Consider the following 18,902-nt stretch of genomic DNA (forward strand, 5'->3'; position numbering starts at 1 on the left):
AGTCAAAAAGTTTACCAAAATGTGAAAATATCACTCCTACTCGTACCCAAGCCATAGCCTACCACATAATTGCATAATTACAATAAGTCATTTTTCTATGATTAATATGAACTTTTCAAACAATGAAAATGTTACAAGTAAAAGTTTGGCTTCTGAATTTATAATTTCCTTTTAATACCAGCAACACAAAGACTTTTAATAATTCCCTGCCACAGAATATAATGAAGATGAAGTTCTTAAGCTAGAACTGAAAATTCTCATTTAGACTGGGAATGATCATTGAGGCAGATGGCTTATCAAATATTCTATTAAGAAATTGCAGTGGGGATATTAAACAGATCGATAACTGCTGACGCCAGATGGAAACAACTATTGCAAAGGCAGCAGCACACATAATGATTTCTGATGCAGATTCAGTAAAAGGCTTTACTCGAACTCAAACTAGACTTTAGTATTCCTGGTACTGCTCCTCCAAGAGATAAAACGGCTAAATCATTTTATTGGCAACATGCCACCAAGTCTACTTCTAAAAAAAAAAAATATATACATTTCACATCTGCCCATGTTGTATACATCACCTGATGCTAATACAGTTTACTGTACGGCATCAGTCAACAGCCTCTGTTTAACATATAGTTTGCAAGTTTGTTCCCGTGTGTACTGTGAATAGAAGCCAAAAAATAGAAATATGGACACTGCCAAAATGGACCTAAATTAGCACAGATAGACGTGTATTTCCATCTCAGCCGTTCGTGGCTAAAGAATTGGAAGATGCCATCGAACGCCGGGCACAGGAGATGGAGCTCTGGAAAAAGCCGACCGCTTCGGAGTTCTGCTGTTTTCTTAACTCCTATTTACTTGTATTTCTTGCAACTGGAATTTTGATGTTGACATTCCTGCTTCAATCATGAAAGGCAGGAGAACAGAATAACCCATTACAAGGAATCTGTAAGCAAGTTTTTGCCATTTAATCTGAGATCACAATGTACGGACAGAGAGCCTGATTCCTGGGATGTGTCGCTTGCTGTAGTTTTAATACAATCAGTGTTTTATCAACCTGAGATTATGACTGCAGGACTAGGTGTCCCATGCCAGGCAGTCCAGCTAATCTGTGAAACCGCGCCCTCACCACTGTTTGGCAGATTGCTGACGATGTATAGTGTACATAGTTTATCAAAATTGCACCAAGCAGTACAGTAAGTGACACATCTGTGGAATCAGGCTGCGCCCCTAAATCATGCAAATCCTACTGACAAATTCCCCTTAACAAGTTCACTGAACAGACCTGGGAACTAAACAGATCAGCTGCAACTACACAATTCTCACTGTAGCCTGGGCTACATATATATTGTAGCAAAAGAAGAATATTGCCTATACTGGATCCAACTTTTTAATACTGTTTCATCAGTCGAGAATTATTTTACGTCTACCTATCTATAGTTTTGCAGCCCCTGCATGTTAATATAACCAGTCTTCAATTGGAATATTTATTTATGAGACACCCCCAGGGAATTTTACAATTTTGTTTTTTCCTTCCCTTCTTCAAAAGAGCCATAACTTTTTTTATTTTTCCATCCACATAGCTGTATGGGGCATGTTTTTTGCGGGACAAGTTGTACTTTTGAGTGACTCCATTCATTTTATTATGTTATGCACTGGAAAGGGGGAAAAAAATCCAAGTGTGTTGAAATTGCAAACAAAATTGCAATTCCTCCAATCGCCGCTCAAGTACCTTGCCCTGTCTTTCGGCTCAGGCTAGGGAAGGGAGGAGATGAGCACTAGTCGATTTCCACTAAACACTATAGACAACATAGAAGAACAAACAGGGGGAAAAAGCTTAGCTTTAGACAACTCCAGACAAATGCCACGCGTACTCAAGCTCCAGAGAGGACTAAGTACTGCTCATGCTAAGCCTTCACAGGTAGTAATGAATATCGCTGGCAGATCCCTCTAGAACCCACCAGGTATTTATACACCCAGGCCAGGGAGTTAATTAGCCAGAAGGAGGTAGCCGCTGGGTCCTAGAGACAGCCTCTAAGAAGATGTCTGTAACGCCAAACGTAGAGATCTCCTGCAACCAACTGCAGGGCGACTGTCTGTCACTTTTGACACACCCGTGACACATGTATAGTTTTTTTTTTTATTTAAGTGATGAAAAAAAGTTTTGAAAATTGCAATAAATTTTTTTTTGCTTTTGTCGCCATTTTCCGAAACCCGTAACGTTTTCAATTTTCGTGGATATGGGGCTGTGTGAGTACTTACTTTTTACGCTCTGAGCGGACATTTTCCCTGATACCATTTTGGGGTAAATACAATGTTTTGATCGCCTCTAATTGTATGTTTTTTTTTTCACTTTTTACTGTGCTTAATAGTCTCCTTAGGGGACTTGAAGCTGCGATTGTCTGATCACTTGTGCTATACATAGTATTAACATCAAATTTAGAGAAGGTACAGCTTGGACTTATCTAGAAATTCCTTAAGCAATCCATCCATGAAATCTAGAATGTTCGAGAACAAATATAAAGTCACATTTATTACTTTTAGCAACTACGATGTATACACATTAATGAAATCTGGTTGACCAGTAATGAAAAATAAACGCTACATTAGATAATAGCTACATCACGACATGCATGCAAGTAAAAAAAAGGTTAATGGGCAAAGTATTCAACATAACAATATATTGTTTCCCAATAGGAAAACAATGAAAAAAAAGACAGGCCTAAGTTTAGTCTAATAATCACAGAAAACAGCAAAGATTTGTTGATGAGCTTATATGATGGGAAGTTTAGTAGCTTTTTTTTTTTCTTTTTTAATATAATGTGAAATATCTTGTTTCAGATACATATAATTCTCTTTTGAGATGGAAAATGTACCAATTGATAAAGGAATGCAGTTGAAAGTGAAAAGAGCATAAGCAGAAGATATGTGTGATCACTAGATTATGCCAGCATTTGTTTTGCAGTATAGGATTATTTTAATATACCTTTAATGTCTACCTCCAAGCTGTTGTCCAGATAGAAATACAGTTTGGCCACGGCCCCACTATCAGTATTCGGTCAGTATTTTTTCTCAGGAGTGGGTGATAAATGCAGAATTGGTGACGTGTTTCTGTCATATCTTTTCTGCTGATTGTTCCTCACCTGGTTTTGGCTCCCACTCCTGAGAAAAAATACTGACCAAATACTGACCAAATACTGATAGTGGGGCCGAGGCCTTTAGCTACAAATTGGTCTCCAGCTCTAAATGCCTGCTATCTCACATTATAATTTACCCTAATGCTCACACACACACATATAAGATAGGCAAGGTAGTCTTTATTTCTATCTGTGAGGATACTGCTGTAATCTCCACACTTTCTTAAAGGGGTTGTCCGGTCCAAACTGATAAGTCTGCAGTCAATCTGTGTGACTGCAGACTTATGAATCCCCCCAGAGAACGTACTGTGTGCTGCGGGGATTCACCGGTTTCTGAGCTGGGACTGATGGGTACGTAATAGTTATACATACTCCCGGACAGAGCCCAACCTCGCTCTATGCACTTGTACTGAGCGAAGCCGCGCCCCAATTAGTGACTTGGCCGTCCAGTGGGCATGACCGATTAGAGGGCGCAGCCTCACTTAATACAAGTGTATGGAGTGAGGCAATGCCCACTGGCCGGGAGCATGTATAACTCATTCATACCCTCCTGTCCCGGCTCAGAAACAGGCGAATTCTCGGAGCGCTCATTGCGTGCAGACTTGTATTGCAGACTTATCAATTTGGACCGAAGAACCCCTTTAATTAGCAAACTCTTTAAAAAGACAGTCATTCTTTTTTCCTTCATTTTTGATATGCTTGCTGTTTGTCAATCTCCATTTGTCTTTCTATTTATACTTCTATCTGATCTATTCCTCTCACTAAATATCAGTTACTGCAGCTGGCAAAAGCAGGGAGAGAGGAAAGGGCTGCTGTAATTTAAGTTTCTTTCTACATATAGTGGAATAGAGAATGTATAAACCTGCAATAGTATAGAGCACCATTCCGTCATTTGCCAGAGATACATTTTAACAATAGAGGATAGCTCAGGATAGAAAACTTACTTTTGTAAAGGCAGGCAAAACTTTAAAAAAGCCTTCCCCTCCCCTCCCCAATTACCTCTTCCTCCTCCCACTCATGATCCAATGCTTTTAAAGTATTTCTTGCCTTTATAAAAGAAAGTAAAATATTTTTTCCTGTTGCTGTAATGGAAGAAGTATTCATAGAAGTTCCCATTTTTACCTGTACAAACACTTTCTGGAGTAAGGCTCTACGCTCTGCCAGGGGTAACTCGTTTTCTGCTCCTCCAGGCACCTCAGGAACATGCGGGAGGTCAAAAAACAGGTATAGGCATTTAATGAGCGTGGAGGGTACGGACATTGTAGTCATGCAATCCACAGTTTTCTAAGGAAAAAAAAAACAAATAAAACACTGTAGCCATATCAAACATTAGAAGAAGGTACTGCTATGATTGGAAAAATAATTATACATTGATTCTCTATAAAGGGGAAGGCTTGACAATTTAGCGCGTCTATTTACTACCTAGCTTATATAAACACTGTATGCGCTCAATGTACTGATAAAACAACTGACCCCAGGGCATTATCACAACACTATTTATATAGTTTTTTTGTATTGCTTTTTTTTTTTTTTTTTTTTAAATTGTGTATTTTTCTGTGGCTCTTAAAGTTTTATTATAAAATATGAAATCCCAGTGAAATAAGTACAAGACAACAAGTGAAAACAACTGAAGATCGAGAAATTAAGTCATGATCTATTGTCCCGTTGAAATTAAAATTTTAGAATATCCCTACACTAGGATTTTCTATTCAGAATACAATTTGGTTCTATAAATTGTCAAATTTAGAGTCACAAAAAAAAAATAATTATTATGCCAGATGGATGTTTTTTAAACAAGTAGTCAATCTAATGGGTTGGATATTGTTGGTGTCGTTTTCATATTAATAATCTTTATTTTTATATAGTGCCAACATATTCCGCAGCCCTTTACATAAATTATCATTGCTGTCCCCATTGGGGCTCACAATCTAAATTCCCTATCAATAGGTCTTTTGAAGTTTGTCATAACTAGCAAATAGGCGCCAAAGGACAAGCGGCACTATTGTTGTGATCTCATCTAGGTTCATTTGTTCAGACTAATAAAAAGACCTTTTAGGCTAAGTGCCCACGTTGCGGAACTGAAGCATATTTTTTACGCTTCTCCCTGGCGGGAAAATCGCATGCGGATTTTACATGCGGTTTTCCCGCCAGGTAGAAGCGTTTGTGAGGCTTCTTTGCAGCGTCTTTGCATGCATTTCCGCATGCGGGTTATCAAGCACTTCTCCAAGTGATTTAAGCATCACTTGGAAAAGTGCTTGACAACTTGTTCACACTATATAAATCCATGCAACCGGCATGGATTTATATAGTGTGACCAAGTAATAGTTAAAAAAAAGAATCAGAATGGTAAAAAATAAAAAAATAAAGTTTATACTCACCTACCGATGCATTCTCCGCCCCGTCCGGAGTCTTGAGCGGCTCACACTGTTGTGTGCAGGACCTGCGGTGACGTCATTGAGTCATGTGATGGGTCACATGACTCAATGACGTGGCAGGTCCTTCAGACAAACAGCGCAACGGAGGGAAAACATCAGAAGATAAGTATAAACTTTATTTTATTCTTTTTTTTACAGGTTCTTTGGTACCCAGGTCTGGAGGAGAGTCTCCTCTCCTCCAGACTTGGGTACCATCCGCACATTGATTCTGCATGCGGAAACGCAAAATTAATGAACATGCTGCGGATTTTTGACCGCAGCATATACGCTGCGGAAAAATCCGCAGCATGGGCATTGACATTGCGGAATGCCATTGGGGACCATGGGGTGCGGATATACATGCGTTTTACAAGCGTTTACGCTGCGGAAATTCCGCAGCATATACGCTTGTAATACACAACGTGGGCACGCAGCCTTAAGTGTTCAGTCAGTTCACTTTGTTATTCTATTGAATGGTAATGCTGGCCATAATAATCTAACAGTATCTATTAAAAAAGCAGAACGGTACCAGAAAAGTGAGCCACCCATTAACTCAATAATATGAAGAACACCTACAAGAATCGAGGCTGATAACATTCTTGGGTGGGAAATGTTGGTTGGGTGCCCCTGATGAGTATTATTAACAAAGTGATTCATCACCATTGAATAGAATTGTAGATGGTCCATAGGAAAGCAAAAAAGAACTTACCTGCCCAGATGAGGCCAAGAGATTAATCACTGTAAGGAGCATCCACCCTCTGCTGGTCTCCTCACTCTGGTTGATTTCAAGAAACTGTACTATTGCTCGACTTGCAGCCTCTGGAAAAGAGATCAACTGTTAGGAATCTGATCAATTTGTTGCATAAAATGTGTATAGATTTTTTGTACTTAACATGGAAGATATGTACTGACCAAGAGGTGTGGGGTAGACAAGTCTATGTAAGCATGCCCACATTAGTTATACTAGTTAAAGGGGTATTCCCATCTCCAAGATCCTATCCCAATATCTAGTAGGTGTAATAATAATAATAATAATAAATATTAGCAAATATCTCCAATTAGAAATATAGTATAGTATTTTTGATTCGCTATCTCTCTTACCTCATGCGCAGGCATTGCAGGACCTTAGGTATCCATGGTTACGACCACTAGCAGCTAGCTAACTAACTGTCTTTATCAGTGGACATAACCATGAATACCTAAGGTCCTGCGATGCCTGCACGTGGGGTAAGAGATAGCGAATCAGAAAAACTATACTACATTTCTAATTGGAGGTATTTGCTAATATTATTATTACTACACCTACTACATATTGGGACAGGATCTTGGAGATGAGAATACCCCTTTAACTAAACATCAAGCCTTCGCTCATTTCTAAATAAGATCATATAGTATTCACAAGTCCAAGAATATCTTGCTGATAAACTTAAAGGAGGTATTCCCAACTCAAGACATATAAAGCTTGCCATATACAAGATGGCTAATGGGTGAGCATTCATTCGTCAGTTGGCTCTCTCCCCCGATTCCCCAATTCACATGAACATTCGACTTGGCTGAAAGTTGATGTGTTTTCAAAGGGGTGAGTGGAAAGCAGGGCTGTGGAGTCGGTAAGACAAACCTCCGACTCCAACTCCTCAATTTCCATGACACCGACTCCAACTCCGACTCCCTCATACATGGCTCATGTTTAAGTGATAAATTTACTGTAGCACAGATCCATCTAAGCTAAAAGTCTAGACCCTTAGATCAGGAATAGGACAGACATTTATAGGACATTTCATAACTTTCCCAAATTCTTATGAAACAATATTCCCCACAAGCTGCATTGAACTACTGTACCCAATTTATTATATTTTATACTGACTCCGATTCTGACTCCACGACTCCGACTCCATAGCACTGGTGGAAAGTCACTGCCAAACCACTCTGGTGGCAGCTTATCTCCAGAATTATAAAAGGATTGGGTTTTACAATACCAGCAGATTCAGCAGACATTAGTAATGTGTGTAAGGAGGTCTTAAGGCGTATCCGCATGACAGATCATACAGTGGGTATGGAAAGTATTCAGACCTCTTTAAATTTTTTACTATTTGTTTCATTGCAGCCATTTGGTAAATTCTAAAACGTTCATTTTTTTTCTCATTAAAGTACACTCTGCACCCCATCTTAACTGAAAAAAAAAACAGAAATGAGAATAAATTAGCAAAAATTTCTACAAAAAGAAAAACTGAAATATCACATGGTCATAAGTATTCAGACCCTTTGCTCAGACACTCATATTTAAGTCACATGCTGTCCATTTCCTTGTGATCCTCTTTGAGATGGTTCTACTCCTTCACTGGAGTCCAGCTGTGTTTAATTAAACTGATAGGACTTGATTTGGAAAGGCACATACCTGTCTATATAAGACCTCACAGCTCACAGTGCATGTCAGACCAAATGAGAATCAGGAGCTCAAAAGGAACTGCCCAAGAACCTCAGAGACAGAATTCATAGAATCATAGAATGGTAGAGTTGGAAGGGACCTCCTGGGTCATCTGGTCCAACCCCCTGCTCAAAGCAGGATTCACTAAATCATCTCAGACAGATGTCTGTCCAGCCTCTGTTTGAAGACGTCCATTGAAGGGGAACTCACCACCTCTCGTGGCAGCCTGTTCCACTCAATCACCCTAACTGTCAAAAAGTTTTTTCTAATATCTAATCTGTGTCTCCTCCCATTTAGTTTCATCCCGTTGCTTCTAGTCTTTCCCTGTGCAAATGAGAATAAAGATGATCCTTCTACAATGTGACAGCCCTTGACATATTTGTAGACAGCTATTAAGTCTCCTCTCAGTCTTCTTTTTTGCAAGCTAAACATTCCCAAATCCTGCAACCGTTCCTCATAGGACATGGTTTGCAGACCAGTCACCATTCTGGTCGCTCTTCTCTGAACTTGTTCCAGTTTGTCTATGTCTTTTTTAAAATGTGGTGCCCAAAACTGTACACAGTATTCCAGATGAGGTCTGACCAAAGAGGAGTAAAGACCGATAATGACTTCACGTGATCTAGACTGTATGCTTCTGTTAATACATCCCAGAATTGTATTTGCCTTTTTTGCTGCTGCATCACACTGTTGACTCATGTTCAGTCTATGATCTGTTAGTATACCTAAGTCTTTTTCACATGTACTGTTGCTTAGCTCTATTCCTCCCATTCTGTATATGCTTTTTTCATTTTTATTGCCCAGATGTAGTACTTTGCATTTTTCCCTGTTAAAAACCATTCTGTTGGTTGCTGCCCACTGCTCCAGTTTATTTAGGTCTTTTTGAATCCTCTCTCTCTCTTCTCTAGTATTAGCTATCCCTCCTAGCTTTGTGTCATCAGCAAATTTAATCAGTTTACCCTCAATTCCTTCATCTAAATCATTGATGAAGATGTTGAACAATACAGGTCCCAGGACAGAGCCCTGTGGTATCCCACTTGAGACATTCATCCAGCTGGATGTGAAGCCATTTACAACCACCCTTTGAGTCCGATCACTAAGCCAGTTATGAATCCACCTAACAGTTGCCTGGTCCATTGCATACTTGGTCATTTTTTCAATAAGGATGGTGTGAGATACTTTGTCAAATGCTTTGCTGAAGTCAAGATATACTATATCTACAGCATTTCCCTGATCCACCCAGTCAGTGATTCTGTCATAGAAGGAAATTAAGTTGGTCTGACATGACTTGTTAGTTACAAACCCATGCTGACTCTGGTTAATCACTTCATTCTTATCCAGGTACTTACATACATGATGTTTAATAATTTGTTCAAAGATCTTTCCTGGTATAGAAGTCAGACTCACCGGCCTATAGTTCCCTGGGTCCACCTTCTTCCCCTTTTTGAAGATAGGAACATTTGCTCTTCTCCAGTCTTCTGGGACTTCTCCTGTTCTCCAAGAATTTTCAAAGATTATGGAGAGTGGTTCTAAAATTTCTTCTACGATCTCCTTCAGTACTCTGGGGTGTAATTCATCTGGACCTGGAGACTTGAACTCATTTATGTTAGCTAAATATTCCCTCACAATCTTTCTGTTTACAGATAACTTGGATTCTTCTATTCCTTTAAAAGGACAGTGAAAATCAGTTGATGTTACATTTTCTTTCTGAGAGAAAACAGATGCAAAATAGGAATTAAAAAGTTCGGCCTTCTCAACATCCTCTCTTACCATTTCTCCATTTTCATCCTGTAAAAATCCTATAGCATCTTTGACTTTTCTTTTACTTTTGACATACCCCCAAAATCCTTTTTTATTGCTTTTGACATCTCTTGCAAGCCTTAATTCATTGTTAGCTTTAGCTAACCTGATACGTGCCCTGCAGGATCTGCAGACTGCATTATAATCTTCTTTAGATATGCCTCCCTCTTTCCATTTAATAAACATTTCTTTCTTTCTTTTTAGCATGTGTTTAAGTTCTGTGTTCATCCATCCTGGTTTCCTTAAATGCTTCCCATTCTTCCTACTTTTCGGGATTGTTAACGATTGTGCTTTGAGAATCTCATTTTTAAAAATTTCCCATCCTTCCTGGACATTTTTGTCCTTAAGGACATCCAGCCATTGGATCCCTCCTATTCTCTTTCTGAGTCTCTTAAAATCTGCCTTTCTAAAATCTAACCTTGAAGTTTGAGTCTTCACATGTCTTCCTCCTCTAGTTATCCAAAATTCTATAATCGCATGATCGCTGCCTCCTAGGGTCCCAGCCACCTTTACCTCCTCAACCATTTCCTCCCTGTTTATAAGGATTAGATCCAAAGTAGCAGATCCCCTTGTTTTCTCCCCTACCTTTTGGAAGATAAAGTTGTCAGCAAGAGAGGATAAGAATTTGCTTGACCTGTTAGTTTTACTTGAGAGAGATTCCCAACAAATGTCTGGATAGTTGAAATCTCCCATGACCACTACGTCATATTTTTTGGAGAACTTGGTCATTTGATACATAAAGAGTTCATCCATATCTTCAGCTTGCCCAGGTGGCCTGTAGTAAATGCCTACAATGGTGTCCTTTCCGTTGTTCTCTCCTTGTATTCTTACCCAAACAGTTTCCACAGAACTCCCAGTCTCTGAAGCTTCAATCTCTGTGCAGATATACGCTTTTCTAACATACAATGCGACACCTCCTCCTCGCTTATCAATTCTGTTTCTTGCAAATAAGTTGTATCCTTTTAGCCTTTTATTCCAATCATGTGTATCGTCCCACCAAGTTTCAGTGATTCCAATGACATCATATTTCTTTTCCTGCATTAGTAGTTCCAATTCTCCTTGTTTGTTGCCCATGCTTTGTGCATTTGTGTAAAAACATTTTAGTTTGTGATTGGTTTCTCTTCCTCCCATATTTTTATTTAGATTTTTTTGTCTTTGTTCTTTCTTTCCACTTCCAGTAGCAGAGATCTCAATAGTATTTGTCAGCTGTATGGCTTTTTCTGGCCTTTTGCTTCCCTTCCCACATTGTTCTAGTTTAAAGCTCTCCTGATGAGTGTAGCAAGGCGACTTCCAAATACATGTTTTCCAGTCTTCGTAAGGTGCACCCCATCTCTAGCAAGTAGTCCATCGTATAGGTAATTCATCCCGTGATCCAGAAATCCAAATCCTTGTTGACGGCACCATCGACGTAGCCAGTTGTTCACCTGTAGAATCTTATTCCACCTCATTGTTCCATGGTCATCCACTGGGAGGATGGATGAGAAGACCACCTGCGCTCCCAATTCTTTCACTTTCTTGCCTAAATCTTCAAAGTCACTGCAGATGGTTTCCAGGTCCTTTCTTGCGGTGTCATTTGTCCCCACATGTATTAGCAGGAATGGGTAGTGATCTGTAGGTCTGAAGAGTCTTGATATCCTGTCAGACACATCTTTAATTTTTGCTCCAGGAAGACAGCACATTTCTCTTGAGGTTATGTCTGGTCTGCAGATAGCGGCCTCTGTTCCTCTTAACAGGGAATCCCCCATGACCACCACTCTTCGTTTTTTCTTCACAACATTCTTCTCTTTCTCCATCCAGGAGGATTCTGAGGGCTTACAAGGTTATTCATTGCTGGCAAAGTCTTATCTTGCTGTATTTCTTCAAGGTTCTCCTGCGTGAGAGCCTGGTACTGGTTCCTGAGCAGTATGGGTGCTGACTGCCTCTCGATCCTCCTGCTTCTGTGGGTCACATGCTTCCATTCCTCTGTTTCGTCAGGTGCAGTTCGAATTTCTTCTCTTTCTGAATCATGAAGAGATAATTCTGCTCTGTCTAAGAACTCTTCACCTTCCTTAATGATTTTCAAGGTAGTTAACCTCTCTTCTAGATTTCGCAACTTTTCCTCCAACAGGGACACAAGCTTGCATTTCTGGCATGTGAAGTTTGGCTTTTCCACTGGCAAGTCTGTGAACATGTAGCAGGATATGCAGCTCACCAAATGGCTCCTGGACTCTTCCATGTTCTTACTGTTAATGTTCTGAAAACAGTGAAATGCTTCAAAATGCGCGCGCCGTTTACCGATGTCCTTTTTTCAGCTCCAACAGCCAAAATCCAGTGTTCTTTGAGCTCGCGGAGACTCTTCACTTACCCCAAAATGCAGTGGAAATATGCAAATTATCTCCTCAGGACTCCTCCCCTGGTTTACCGTTGTCCTCTTTTCAGCTCCAACAGCCAAAATCCAGTGTTCTTTGAGCTCGCGGAGACTCTTCACTTACCCCAAAATGCAGTGGAAATATGCAAATTATCTCCTCAGGACTCCTCCCCTGGTTTACCGATGTCCTCTTTTCAGCTCCAACAGCCAAAATCCAGTGTTCTTTGAGCTCGCGGAGACTCTTCACTTACCCCAAAATGCAGTGGAAATATGCAAATTATCTCCTCAGGACTCCTCCCCTGGTTTACCGTTGTCCTCTTTTCAGCTCCAACAGCCAAAATCCAGTGTTCTTTGAGCTCGCGGAGACTCTTCACTTACCCCAAAATGCAGTGGAAATATGCAAATTATCTCCTCAGGACTCCTCCCCTGGTTTACCGATGTCCTCTTTTCAGCTCCAACAGCCAAAATCCAGTGTTCTTTGAGCTCGCGGAGACTCTTCACTTACCCCAAAATGCAGTGGAAATATGCAAATTATCTCCTCAGGACTCCTCCCCTGGTTTACCGTTGTCCTCTTTTCAGCTTCAACAGCCAAAATCCAGTGTTCTTTGAGCTCGCGGAGACTCTTCACTTACCCCAAAATGCAGTGGAAATATGCAAATTATCTCCTCAGGACTCCTCCCCTGGTTTACCGTTGTCCTCTTTTCAGCTCCAACAGCCAAAATCCAGTGTTCTTTGAGCTCGCGGAGACTCTTCACTTACCCCAAAATGCAGTGGAAATATGCAAATTATCTCCTCAGGACTCCTCCCCTGGTTTACCGATGTCCTCTTTTCAGCTCCAACAGCCAAAATCCAGTGTTCTTTGAGCTCGCGGAGACTCTTCACTTACCCCAAAATGCAGTGGAAATATGCAAATTATCTCCTCAGGACTCCTCCCCTGGTTTACCGTTGTCCTCTTTTCAGCTCCAACAGCCAAAATCCAGTGTTCTTTGAGCTCGCGGAGACTCTTCACTTACCCCAAAATGCAGTGGAAATATGCAAATTATCTCCTCAGGACTCCTCCCCTGGTTTACCGATGTCCTCTTTTCAGCTCCAACAGCCAAAATCCAGTGTTCTTTGAGCTCGCGGAGACTCTTCACTTACCCCAAAATGCAGTGGAAATATGCAAATTATCTCCTCAGGACTCCTCCCCTGGTTTACCGATGTCCTCTTTTCAGCTCCAACAGCCAAAATCCAGTGTTCTTTGAGCTCGCGGAGACTCTTCACTTACCCCAAAATGCAGTGGAAATATGCAAATTATCTCCTCAGGACTCCTCCCCTGGTTTACCGATGTCCTCTTTTCAGCTCCAACAGCCAAAATCCAGTGTTCTTTGAGCTCGCGGAGACTCTTCACTTACCCCAAAATGCAGTGGAAATATGCAAATTATCTCCTCAGGACTCCTCCCCTGGTTTGTGGCAAGGCACAGATCTGGCCAAGGTTGCAAAAGAATTTCTGCAATACTCAAGGTTCCTAAGAGCACAGTGGCCTCCATAATCCTTAAATGGAAGAAGTTTGGGACCACCAGAAGTCTTCCTAGACCTGGCCATCCAGCCAAACTGAGCAATCGTGGGAGAAGAGCCTTGGTGAGAGAGGTAAAGAAGAACCCCAAGATCACTGTGGCTGAGCTCCAGAGATGCAGTAGGGAGATGGGAGAAAGTTCCACAAAGTCAACTATCACTGCAGCCCTCCACCAGTTGGGCCTTTATGGTAGAGTGGCCCGACGGAAGCCTCTCCTCAGTGCAAGACATATGAAAGCACGCATAGAGTTTGATCAAAAACACATGAAGGACTCTCAGACTATGAGAAATAAGATTCTCTGGTCTGATGACACGTAGATAGAACTTTTTGGTGATAATTCTAAGCGGTATGTGTGGAAAAAACCAGACACTGCTCCTCACCTACCCAACAAGTGGAACATGGTGGTGGCAGCAACATGCTATGGGAGTGTGTTTCAGCTGCAGGGACAGGACGACTGTTTCCAATTGAAGGAAACATGAATGCAGACAAGTACAGAGATATCCTGGATGAAAACCTCTTCCAGAGTGCTCTAGACCTCAGACATGGCCGAAGGTTCACCTTCCAACAAGACAATGACCCTAAGCACACAGCTAAAATAACAAAGGAGTGGCTTCAGAACAACTCTGTGACCATTCTTGACTGGCCCAGCCAGAGCCCTGACCTAAACAAAATTGAGCATCTCTGGAGAGACCTGAAAATGGCTGTCCACCAATGTTCACCATCGAACCTGATGGAACTGGAGAGGATTTGCAAGGAAGAATGGCAGAGGATCCCCAAATCCAGGTGTGAAAAACTTGTTGCATCATTCCCAAGAAGACTCATGGCTGTACTAGCTCAAAAGGGTGCTTCTACTCAATACTGAGCAAAGGGTCTGAATACTTATGACCATGTGATATTTCAGTTTTTCTTTTTTAATAAATGTGCAAAAATTTCTACATTTCTGTTTTTTTCAGTCAAGATGGGGTGCAGAGTGTACTTTAATGAGAAAGAAATGAACTTTAGAATTTACCAAATGGCTGCAATGAAACAAAGAGTGAACAATTTAAAGGGGTCTGAATACTTTCCGTACCCACTGTACATGACTGATAGATGAGATCCCATGTTTGGGACCTGCACCTACATGGAGATTGGAATCATTAAATCTCAGAACAGCCTCCTTTATTCACTTCTAAGGGACATACAGAAACAACCAAGCACGCTTGCTGGACTGCTCTGTAACTCCCATAGAATCGAAAAAAGAACTCTCCTTTTATTCTTTGCTTGCTTGGATGTTTCTCATGGAAGTGAGTGTAGAGAGCAAGACATATATTTTCACCACTACATACATTCTCCGCTTGCTTTATTTACTCTTTACTCGGAAAAAAAAATTGAAGGGAGACAATTGTGTAGCAAAGAATAGCTGTTTAACCTATTCAGGGACAGTACAGAGGGTGAGAGGCGCTTGGGGATCTAATTTTCTATTATTTGATTCAATATTATCATTTATATGAGCTTCCCCCCCTAGACAGCTATATCTACAGTACTGTGCAAAGACTTTAGAAAGGTGAGGAAAAAATGATGCAAAGTAAAAATGCCTTCAAAAAATAAAAAAAAGTGTGAATAGTTTATTATTAACAATTAACATAAGAGAAGTAAACAAATCAGAAATCTAAAGCAAATTAATATTTGGTGTGACCACCCTTTGCCTTCAGATGAGCATCAAAGCATCAATTCTTCTGGGTACAAATTGCAAGCAGTTTTTGGAGGAACTCTGCAGGGAGGTTGTTACAAACATCTTGGAGAACTAACCACAGATCTTCTGTGGATGTAAGCTTGTGCAAATCCTTCTGTCTTTTCATGTAATCCCAGACAGACTCAATGTTGACATCAGGGCTCTATGGAGGCCAAATCATCACTTCCAGGACTCCTTGAAATTCTTTACGCTGAATATAGTTCTTAATGACATTGGGTGTATGTTTGGGGTCGTTGTCCTATTGTAGAATAAATTTGGGGCCAATCAGATGCCTCCCTCATGGTACTGCATGATAGATAAGGGTCTACCTGTATTTTTTAGCATTGAGGATATCAAGAAATGGAAACACTGAGATCAACAGACGCAGTGGTTAGCCCTAGGAAACTTTCTGAAGCAGATAAAAAATGCAACATGCTTATTTCCCTTTGAAATTGAAAAATGTCAAGCAGTGCTATCAGCTCAGAATTGGCAGCAACCAGTGATATCTAACTACATCCATCTATTGTTCGGAGAAGTCTGTCCAAAAGTGGCCTTCATGGAAGAAGAATTGCACTTCGACATGGAAACAAGGCCAATTGACTCAACTATGCTCTGGACTGAGGAGTCAAAACGTGAAATCTTTGGCTGTAACAGAAGGCAGTTTGTTTACTGAAGGGCTAGAGCACTACAATAATGAATGACTGCAGGGAACAGTAAAGCATGGTGGTTGCAAATGGAGTTGGTAATTTGGTCAAGACTGATGGTGTCCTCAATGGTAAGTAATACAAGTAGATACTTATCTATCATGCAAGATCATTAGGGAGGCATTTGATTGGCTGTGTGTTTGGGGTCCTTGTCCTGCTGCAGAATAAATTTGCAGCCAATGTCATTAAGAACTGTCTTTAGTGTGAAGAAGAACAAGGAGTCCTGGAAGAGATGATATGGCCCCAAGAACCCTGATCTCGACAACTTCAAGAATGTCTGCGATTACATGAAGAGGCAGAAGCATTTGCGCAAGCCTTTATCCACAGACCACGCGATACATCACTTCTTAAAAATATCTTCTTTATTAAATTCCATTAAAATACATATTCAAAGTTGACAAACGTTCTGCTGTTTTCAACAAACTAATTAAAAACAATTTAATTAGCTCAACACATGAAAAGAAGCAGTTTCTCTAAATTCAACAGAAAATGACACTTTTCCTGACTACTACAGTCTCAGAATTATTCAACCTCTTCATGACAAGTCTTTAGTATTTAGTAGAGCATTTTTGCTGTTATGACCTACTGCAAACATGATATACAGTCATGGCCAAAAGTTTTGAGAATGACACCAAAATTATATTTTCACATGATCTGCTGGCCTCTGGTTTTTATTAGTGTTTGTCTGATGTTTATATCACATACAGAAATATAATTGCAATCATATTATGAGTACCAATAGGTTATATTGACAGTTAGAATGAGTTAATGCAGCAAGTCAATATTTGCAGTGTTGCCCCTTCTTCTTCAAGACCTCTGTAATTCTCCCTGGCATGCTCTCAATCAACTTTTGGACCAAATCCTGACTGATACCAGTCCATTCTTGCATAATCAATGCTTGCATTTTGCCAGAATTTGTTGGTTTTTGTTTGTCCACCCGTCTCTTGATGATTGACCACAAGTTCTCAATGGGATTAAGATCTGGGGAGTTTCCAGGCCATGGACCCAAAATCTCTATGCTTTGTTCCATGAGCCATTTACTTATCACCTTTGCTTTATGGCAAGGTGCTCCATCATGCTGGAAAAGGCATTGTTGGGCGCCAAACTGCTCTTGGACGGTTGGGAGAAGTTGCTCTTGGAGGACATTCTGGTACCATTCTTTATTCATGGCTGTGTTTTTAGGCAAGACTGTGAGTGAGCCGATTCCCTTGGCTGAGAAGCAACCCCACACATGAATGGTTTCAGGATGTTTTACAGTTGGCATGAGACAAGACTGGTGGTAGCGCTCACCTCTTCTTCTCCGAATAAGCTGTTTTCCAGATGTCCCAAACAATCGAAAAGGGGATTCATCAGAGAAAATGACTTTGCCCCAGTCCTCAGCAGTCCACTCCCTGTACCTTTTGCATAATATCAGTCGGTCCCTGATGTTTTTTCTGGAGAGAAGTGGCTTCTTTGCTGCCCTCCTTGAAACCAGCCCTTGCTCAAAGAGTCTCCGCCTCACAGTGCGTGCAGAAGCACTCACACCAGCCTGCTGCCATTCCTGAGCAAGCTCGGCACTGCTGGTAGTCCGATCCCGCAGCTGAAACAGTTTTAAGATACGGTCCTGGCGCTTGCTGGTCTTTCTTGGGCGCCCTGGAGCCTTTTTGACAACAATGGAAGCTCTCTCCTTGAAGTTCTTGATGATGCGATAGATTGTTGACTGAGGTGCAATCTTTGTAGCTGCGATACTCCTCCCTGTTAGGCCATTTTTGTGCAGTGCAATGATGGCTGCACATGTTTCTTTAGAGATAACCATGGTTAACTGAAGAGAAACAATGATACCAAGAACCAGCCTCCTTTTAAAGTGTCCAGTGATGTCATTGTTACTTAACAATGACTGACTGATCGCCAGCCCTATCCTCATCAACACCCACACCTGTGTTAATGGATCAATCACTAAAACGATGTTAGCTGATCCTTTTAAGGCAGGACTGCAATGATGTTGAAATGTGTTTTGGGGGTTAAAGTTCATTTTCTGGGCAAATATTGACTTTGCAAGTACAGTAATTGCTGTTAAGCTGATCACTCTTTGACATTCAGGAGTATATGCAAATTGCCATTACAAAAAATGAAGCAGTAAACTTTGGAAAAATTACTATTTGTCTCATTCTCAATACTTTTGGCCATGACTGTACAGCCAGTTACCAGCTTCTGGTAGAGTTCCTCATGGGCAATGGTCTCCAGTTCACGAATATCCTTAAGTTTACATATTGCAACCACGTTTTACAACTCCTACCAAAAATTTTCTATGGTATTCAAGTCAGGTGTCACTGATGATCACTCCAGAATCTTGCAAGACCTCTTCTGAAACCAAGCCTTGGAGGATTTTGAGGTATGATTGAGATCATATTCCTGTTGGAAAGTTCAATGATGCTTCCTTACAGAAGGCATGATGATTTCTCCACGGATTTCCAGATACTTGATTTCATCCATCTTGCCCTCCTCATGCAGGTTTCCAGTACGAGAGGGTCAATAGAGGTATATATTCTGGAATTCAGGCATGGAGATCTTCAGAAGCTTTGTCTGGCTATGCTTCACATTTGCTGCAGGTCATCATAGCAAAAGATCTTCTACCAAGTACTAAGGACGCTTGTCATGAAGGGGTTGAAAAATGATGGGAATGCAGTTATCATAAAAGTGGTATTTTGCATTGCATTTGGAGAAACCACTTGTTATGTTACAATAGAGGAAGATGGTGTCGTGTTTGGTATACATAGTTGGAAAAAGTGTGTTTGAGAACCAGAAAGGCATATAGGACAAAACTAGTGATCCA

At 40.8% G+C, this 18,902-nt stretch overlaps 1 protein-coding gene across 7 annotated transcripts in view; it reads right to left on the reverse strand.

The window, feature by feature from the left end:
• WDFY3 (WD repeat and FYVE domain containing 3) overlaps positions 1 to 18,902 on the reverse strand; it is a 353,725-nt gene that overhangs the window by 205,418 nt on the left and 129,405 nt on the right. For all 7 annotated transcript variants that reach the window (XM_073637114.1, XM_073637120.1, XM_073637116.1 and 4 more), the window contains 2 exons: positions 6,261 to 6,370; positions 4,260 to 4,421 (listed from right to left, as the gene is read on the reverse strand). In XM_073637114.1, the coding sequence (XP_073493215.1) occupies positions 4,260 to 4,421; positions 6,261 to 6,370 (272 nt within the window). The remainder of the gene's footprint in view (positions 1 to 4,259; positions 4,422 to 6,260; positions 6,371 to 18,902) is intronic.

This window comes from Phyllobates terribilis, unplaced genomic scaffold, assembly GCF_046119375.1.
Source record: "Phyllobates terribilis strain yellow unplaced genomic scaffold, ASM4611937v1 Scaffold_1__5_contigs__length_1240528914, whole genome shotgun sequence".
Taxonomy (NCBI): Eukaryota; Metazoa; Chordata; class Amphibia; order Anura; family Dendrobatidae; genus Phyllobates; species Phyllobates terribilis.